General features: G+C 38.1%; 1 protein-coding gene across 1 annotated transcript; it reads right to left on the bottom strand.

The window, feature by feature from the left end:
* Positions 1-7,076: 7,076 nt before the first annotated feature.
* LOC136172202 (olfactory receptor 4K5-like) lies at positions 7,077-8,048 on the bottom strand. Its single transcript, XM_065941381.1, has one exon. The coding sequence runs from the start codon at positions 8,046-8,048 to the stop codon at positions 7,077-7,079; it is 972 nt and encodes a 323-aa protein (XP_065797453.1).
* Between the last annotated feature and the right edge of the window lie 208 nt (positions 8,049-8,256).

The raw sequence follows: 8,256 nt of genomic DNA, 5'->3' as shown, positions 1-8,256 counted from the left end.
ATAAATTAACCAATTAAAAATATTTAAACTGTTAGAAGCTTTAATTTGTGTGATTATAACCTGATTGTTGAGGCACTAAATTCTACCCTTTCAAGGACTTCACTCAGTGCATTTGAGTTACAATCTCTAGTTTTAAGGGGAATCAGAAACTAAAGTTACTCAAGAATAGAAACAGATTAAAAAGGCATGAACTGACCTCATTACAAACTTCCATTATGCGATTCTCATCTCCATGTGGAAGATTTGGGCCAATGTTGGCTTTTCTGATCATGTATTTACATGAGCGATACAGAGGAGACAAACAAATATTGGAAGAGAAAGAAATTCCATTTTTAAAATTAAAATGATCCTACAAAGCTACAGTTATTAATTTCAAACATATAAAATTCGAGGCCATGAGGGACTTCATATAATTTTCAGTCTCCTAGATAAAGCCTGACAAATATCATGATAATTTAGTGGAATAGCATTAAAGACAGTGAGAGGGAGAAAGGGAGAGAGAGAGAGATGAAGATAAGAAGAAAATAATTAGGGGGAAGAGGAGACAAGGGGGGCAGAAGAGGAGAAGGAGGAAGGAAGAGGAGGAAGGGAAAGCATAATGGTTAATAACCTGTAGTTAGTGGTATTTATTCAATTTTTAAAGATCGTCTCATCTTTTAAAAAAGTTTTTCTGAAAATATCCAAATTTTCTACAAAGTATCTAATAGATGATAAAATTTGTCATTTCCTTTTTCAAAATACAGGAAACAACTACAAAATCTTCTCCACCCTAGTTTCCTATGATTTCTTAATCCAGGTAGAATAGACCAGGGTCAATGTTATATCTCATTTTCTTCTTAATATTTAAGGTAGTACCCATTAGTAAAAAAGGAACAACTAACTTTTGTCACTTTTCAGCTGTCTGACTGACTATAGAAGGTAGAGCTAGATTATTTCCAAGGCTATTTTCAACTCTAAAATTCTAAGTTCAGAGGCGGTTATGCTATAGAAATATGTGGAGTTTATAAAAGTCACTCAGAATTCCTTGAGCTAGGCACAGAGCACCAGAAAGTTATTAATGAATCATACACATTTTCATTGTCAATGTACTTCAGAAGAAATGCTTTCAGAATGCAAAGTACACTATAGGATAATTTCCTCATTTTTGGTGTAAGACCAAGTTTGAGACACACAAGCTGACGTTACATCCATAGCCATCTCTAGATTATGTCAATAAATCTCCAAAACCATACACATGCAGAATTTTGTTTTCATTATTTTGTCTTACAATAGCTGATTACCTGTAAGCCTAACAGCAAAGCAAAAGCAGTAAAGGATACCCTTATTGGCCATTATATAGCCACCTCTTCTTCATTCTAGGCAAATTGTGATAGTAAATAATTGTTTTAACAAATGGCCAGATATCTTCTGAATAGAAAGCATAAAAAATGGCATATAAGGGACAGGTAATCATTATATCATACTTCCTTTTGTTTATCAAATATTGATCCTATTATTATCAACTTGGCTGCCCTTCATATTAAAAATATTTGCAACATACTCTTGATTTGATGCATTTTAGCTTGTCCCTGAACTGAGCTGTGCAAAAGCATACCCCTCAGTTCTTGTCCTGAAGTAGTGAAGGCTCTGCTCCTCTTGTCCTGGACTATATAAATACTATATCTAAGGTAACGCAATATAAAGCTTTCCATCCTCAATCCAGGAAACCGATTTCTTTGGGGAAGTGAGAAATCACCCTTTAGAGATCTGATGTCATCCAACAGTGGGAGTAATTATGTTTTACAAAATAATTTTTCTAGGAATGGAAAAGAAAGGAAAAAAGTTTATTACCAACTAGTTGGTGTGTATGAAAGCAAAAGATTATTTATCACTGATTCCTACTCAGCAAAGTAATTTTTCAGTCCCTAACTTTCTGTCAGTAAAACAATCATCAGTCCAGTTCAGTTCAGTCGCTCAGTCATGTCTGACTCTATGTGACCCCGTGGACTGCAGCACGCCTGGCTTCCCTGTCCATCACACACTCCTGGAGCCTGTTCAAACTCATGTCCATCAAGTCGGTGATGCCATCCAGCCATCTCATACTCTATAGTCCCCTTCTCTTCCTGCCTTCAGTCTTTCCCAGAATCAGGGATCAGGATCTTTCTCCAGTGAGTCAGTTCTTCACATCAGGTGGCCAAAGTATTGAGTTTCAGCTTCAGCATCAGTCTTTCCAATGAATATTCAGGACTGATTTCCTTTAGCATTGACTGGTTTGATCTCTTTGCTGTCCAAGAGACTCTAAGTTTAGAGTTTTCTCCAACATCACAGTTCAAAAGCATCAATTCTTCGGCACTCAATTTTCTTTATGGTCCAACTATCACGTCCATACATGACTTCTGGGAAAACCATAGCTTTGGCTATATGGACCTTTGTCAGCAAAGGTTTTAATATGTTGTCTAGGTTGGTCATAGCTTTATTCCAAGGAGCAAGCATCTTTTATTTTCATGTCAGTCACCATCTGCAGTGATTTTGGAGCCCAAGAAAACAGTCAAACTGCCTTACAAATGATCACCTAGCCTCAGAGTGGTTTCCTCCAATCACAAGGAGCCCACTATTTCACAGGACCGCTTAGTCTATTGTTAGAGTGCTTAACTAGTTCTACCATCTGTAATTTAATGAAGAAAGCCTACTCCCACTTAAACATAATGTCTCTTCAAATATTTTAAGGCACACTCATATCTTTTACATGAAAAATCTATTCCCCCCCCACAAAATATTTCAGCTGCCTGTGAAATGAAAATATCTCCTGCCATATCAATACACAAGAAATGTCAAGTCGTCAGCGATTTCTGGCCTCCAAATGTGAATGAGGCCCCAAAACAGAGCAGAATGCCTGCCATCCAGCAGATGCCACCACGCTATCCCCCATGGCAATTGCTGAAGAGCTGGGGGTTGCAAGAAATAGCCAGCTGCCAAACCTGCCACTCCATATGGTGAACAAGGAATTAAGGATGTAAACAATGTAGAAATGGGTTTTGGCCCTAGATAGCTGAGATGCATATGAAAGGAATGAATTCAGTGAGCCCGAGCCTTGCATCTTCCCATGATATCTGGTTTTCCTCACTACTTACAATCGTCTTTGATGTTCAGACTGCTTACCCACTTTGTCGCAAACTTGTATATAGCCTGATTCCCTCTCTTGCCTCTTTGGAGGTTTTCTCAGAGCTACTGAGATGCTGTTTCTCAGGCTTGGAGTCCTAAACATTCCCACCAAATAAAGTCATTCTCAACTTTCAGTTTGTGACTACATTTTTTAGTGGACAAGTCTTTTCAACTATATTTTATATAATACATTGTCTAGATTTCCAAAGGTTGTGATGTAGATGTAAGTTTTAAATGGCCATCTTTAAAGAGAGAGATTGAAATAGATTTCGTCTATCAATTTGCGTGTGTATATGTTAAATGTGTGTGTGTAATCACACTTGAGTAAAATGTGTACTTACCTAAGGACACAAGAACAATGGCAAGTATTACAGCATTGACTGAAAGAGATCAATACTGGAAACAACCCAAATCCATAAATTTGAGAGTAAAGAAATACAATATTTTAGTGTGGTGGAATGTATTCAATGATTAAAATTATTACATTATTTTTATACATGAACATGTGTAAGATTAAAAACTTGACAAGGAAAACATAAGACTGGTAAAATTATCGTGTGCACATTTCTACAAACCAAACATATATATGGACACACATTGACTGATGTTAAAGTGCACAGCATAAAAGTTGTGGGTTAAATTTTATTCAGGGACCTTACTGAAGACTACAGCCCAGGAGTGCTTTGCTTAGTTGCTCAGTAGTGTCCAAGTCTTTGCAACCCCATGGACTGTAGCCCGCCTGGCACCTCTGTCCATGGGGATACTCCAGGGAAGAATACTGGAGTGGGTTGCCATGCGCTCCTCCAGGGGATCTTCCCAACCCAGAAATCGAACTGCAAGCTCCGGCAATGCAGGTGGATTCTTTACCATCGGAGCTACCAGAAAAGCCTGGAGAACAGCCCAGGAGACAGTCTCTCAAAGAGCTCTGAGGAACTGTTTGAAGAGGTGAGGGAGGAGCCAGGATACAAACTTTTTTGCTGAGAAAAACATGTAGTCAAACTAAATAGCAGGTTACTGCTAATTCCAAAGGAACAGACATATCAAATTAATGCTTTTAGTGCTTCTCTATGTATAGAAAAATACAAGAATCTGAGGTCATTGAAAATTGTCCTTCAAAGGACAATTATCTAATAGACAATTATCTATTATCTTAACTATCTAGAGGTAGGTATCCAAAGCATAGAGTGCTACCAGTTTTCCTCCATTCTGAATTCCTCTCAGGTGCACTGTTGGTAGGTGACTGCAGTGGTTAAGATTTTGATCCTTTTAGAGCTGATACAAAAGGCAGCATTTTTTTCTTTATACTAACTTCTTGTAATAGTAACTTTGTGCTTTGAATGGTCAGAATTAGTTTCTTTTGCTTGTAGGAAAAGAAAAAATGATTATCATTAAAATAGCTGTAGGGAAGCACAATTTGCTACCCCAAAATATTTCTTTGGCATGAGAATTATTTTGAGATGAAGACAAGTAAGATGCAAAGACTCAGGAAGAAACTTTGATTTTCCCTTTAACTGCCGAAAGAATGTAGACAGGATATGTTTTAGGAAAGGAGCTATTACCTTGATGGTCTTCCCAGGTGGCGCTGGTGGTAAATAACCCGCCTGCCAATGCAGGAGACAAGTTTCCATCCCTGGGTTGGGAAGGATGGGTCCCATCCCTGGGTTGGGAAGATCCCCTGGAGAAGGGCACAGCAACCCACTCCAGTATTCTTGCATGGAGAATCCCATGGACAGAGGAGCCTGGTGGGTTAGAGTTCATAGGGTTGCAAAGTCAGACACGACTGAAGTGACTTAGCACAACACACTATCACCTTGATAACTATAATATGAACTAGGTGCGTAGCAGGGAGGAACATAGCAGAGTCTGTTTGTTAAGATTCTTCTCAGTGTCCCATTGTCTCTGCACAGCTCAGCAAATATTCGTTTACCAAACATTTGCTTTTGTATTTCCATGTAAATTGCCTTCCTCTCACCATACCTCTATCCCCAACATCCTCTTTTCTCTTTAGCTGCAGGCAGTATTTAGGTGAAGGTTTTAGCCATTTTGGTGAGTTACCCAGTTTTCCAGTTCTCTCACATGTATGTATGTTACTAAATTTTGTTTGATTTTTCTCCTGTTAAACTGTTAACTGATAGAGCTTCTTTGTCAAGAAATGGACAAAGGAGGGACTTCCTGGCATTTTAAAAAACGTTAAAAATGGCTCACATCAAAAATACATATATTGTTGGGAAAAAAAAGGAAATGCGTTAAGGAAAAAATATGTGTGTGCTAAGTCGTTCCAGTAGGGTCCAACTCTTTGCAATTCCATGGACTGTAGCCTGCCAAGCTTCTCTGTCCATGGGATTCTCCAGGCAAGAATACTGGAGTGGGTTGCACTTGGTTTCCTTCAGGAAGGAAAAGTATACTTTTTATTAAAGGAATACCTATAAATTTCTTCTAACCTTTCTTATTACCTTTTTTGATGAAAGGAAACACCAGACATAATTGTGGCCAGTGCTCTTTTTCTTGACACACACTGGCTGGAAATTCTTCTAACTTATCTGAAATTGTATCTACTGCTAAGAAAGTTGTCAACTTCACCATTTAAAGGTAGGACTTTGAATATGCAGCTCATAAAGAGATTACATAAAGAATTAAGAAGAAAATGTGTTTTTCTCTACTACAGGAAAAATTGCTGGCTTTCCAGACATTATTTGAAAAAACTTGGTTGAGATATAGATAGCACTTTATATCTCTTTGAGAGAGACCCTCTCAAGGAGAGGGTAAAGATACTTTGTTCACTTGCATACAATGTAAGTGAGGCCATGTGGGAAAATTCATAATTTGGAGTCCTGTGACAGGAACATTTCTTCTTCTGTGAAATTAGCTCTGGGAATTCAGACTCCATTTCTTAATGTTTAGCACTTTATTTCAAGAAGTCCATTAAGATACAAATTTAAGATTAATTCAATATTATATATGGCATATAGATTTCAAAGTCAAAAATTACTCTACCAAATCAACTCACCCAAACTAAAAACCAGCTGCCTTCACATTACAAAGTATAGCTGAACAGTAAAGTGCAACAATAAATAAATAAGGCAAGCAATAAGGTGCAAAATTAGAGTTTCCATCCTTAGTATAAAAGAAAGACTAATATTTACATAATCTATTTGTCTTGTATGAATTGAGAGATTTGGGAAAGTAAACGTAGAAGGTCTAATCAACAGTAATAATTTCCCTAACTGTCCCCAGAGTCCAGGGTAGAGACCCGTTTGTGGGGTCCTGATTGCTAACCAGGATGTATGTTTAACATTGATCATTATAACAAAGAACTTTGTATTTGGTCCACATACAAGAAGTGCTGCACGGCTCCTTATAGAACAGACTGAAAAGTGAGTGTTGAATTGGTCAGCTTTAAAGACTCCTCTCTTCTACAACTCGTAATTTCAGAGGAAACTGGCATTTCCTTAACTGATCAGAGAAAGCCCGCTAAATATTTGAAAAGTAAACTTCCAATTATATTTAGTTCCATATTTTAAAGCATGTTAATTATTGGAAAATAATATGGGATAGGCATAATTGATATTGGAGGAGAAGTCTCATAACCGAAGAATCTTCTCTTAATTTTATGCACTTATCTTAAATCAGTGAAGCTGCTGTCCTCTGGTTGGGAGAATTCAGTTTCAGATTCTTTAAACACTATTTGCCTATATTGATTTTTAGGCATGTAAATTGGGAAACTTATAATATTTGTTAAAATGTCTAAAGTTATCCCCACCAAAGAATCAGCTACTCTTTCTTTTTTTCCATCCTCTGGGGAAAATTTAATATCCACTGAATATTCTCTAAATCATCTTCTTCATTACTTTCACCACAGTTAAGATATACCATGCAAGCATGTTGAAAATATTTATAAACAGACTATTGATTTGTGGAATTTCAATGAATTTGTTCTAATAAAGGAAATTCTTCACTATTACTGGCATTTCAGAAATTTTCTTGGGCCTCAGATAATGGGTCATAATTTTCCTCAAGGTAGACTTCATATCTCTGTTCCTTAATGTATAAATAATGGGGTTTAAAATGGGAGTGAAAATGGTATAAAAGATGGCAAGAACTTTATCCACAGGGTAGGTGGTAAAGGGCCACACGTAGATGAATATGCAAGGTCCAAAGAATAACATGACTACAGTAATGTGGGCAGCCAGAGTAGAAAATGCTTTGGCCATTGCAGCAGAAGACTTAAACCAGACAGTGATGAAAATAATGATATAAGAGCTGACCAAGAGTGAGAAAGTGCTTAAGGAGAGGATTCCACTGTTGACTACAATTAGTATTTCAATGATGTAAGAGTCCAGGCAGGCAAGTTTGGTCACTCGAGGGAGGTCACAAAGAAAGCTGTCCACTACACTGGGCCCCCAAAGAGGCAGATTCACAGTGAATGACATCTGGCTTAGTGTGTGCGCCAAGCCCACCGCCCAGGAGATCATTGCCAGAACAGTGCGGGTCCTGCGGCTCATGATGACGACATGGTGCAGGGGTTTGCATATGGCTACGTGTCTGTCATAGGCCATGGAGACAAGTAGCATCATCTCCCCGCCAGTGAAAAGGTGAATGAAGAAAATCTGAGCTATGCAGCCACTGAAGGAGATGGTCTTGTGTTCACTCAGGAAATCAGCAATCATCTTAGGAGTAGCAAAGGAAGCCTGACAGATGTCCACAAAGGAAAGGTTTCCCAAGAGAAAGTACATGGGAGAGCGCAGGCTGTTGTCAGAAGTGACTGTGAGGATAATGAGAAGGTTTCCCAGCACGGTGACCACATATAACACAGAGAAGAAAACAAAAAAGAAACTCTGGAGCTCCTGAGATCTAGAGAGTCCCAGCAATACAAACTCAGACACCACCGACGAATTGACCTTATCCATGGATCCAGGCTGCAGACTTGCTCTGAAACAATCCTGAAGAAGGGGAATCGGAGGAATCAGAATTACAAACTATAACACTTTTAATGCAAAGGATTCTGAGATACCAGATATAATGCATATTTGCTGAATGAAAAATGTTGAAGAGACCATGATAATATATCTCAAGAGTCAGAAGGAGCTTATGAGAATGTCCAGATAATTTTACCAG

This window comes from Muntiacus reevesi, chromosome 7, assembly GCF_963930625.1.
Source record: "Muntiacus reevesi chromosome 7, mMunRee1.1, whole genome shotgun sequence".
In the NCBI taxonomy this organism is placed as follows: Eukaryota; Metazoa; Chordata; class Mammalia; order Artiodactyla; family Cervidae; genus Muntiacus; species Muntiacus reevesi.
This window is presented reverse-complemented; position numbering and strand designations above follow the sequence as displayed.

Bases quoted from the DNA above. Each gene is read 5' to 3' on its own strand.
- LOC136172202 (XM_065941381.1), bottom strand. From the start codon at position 8,048: ATGGATAAGGTCAATTCGTCGGTGGTGTCTGAGTTTGTATTGCTGGGA.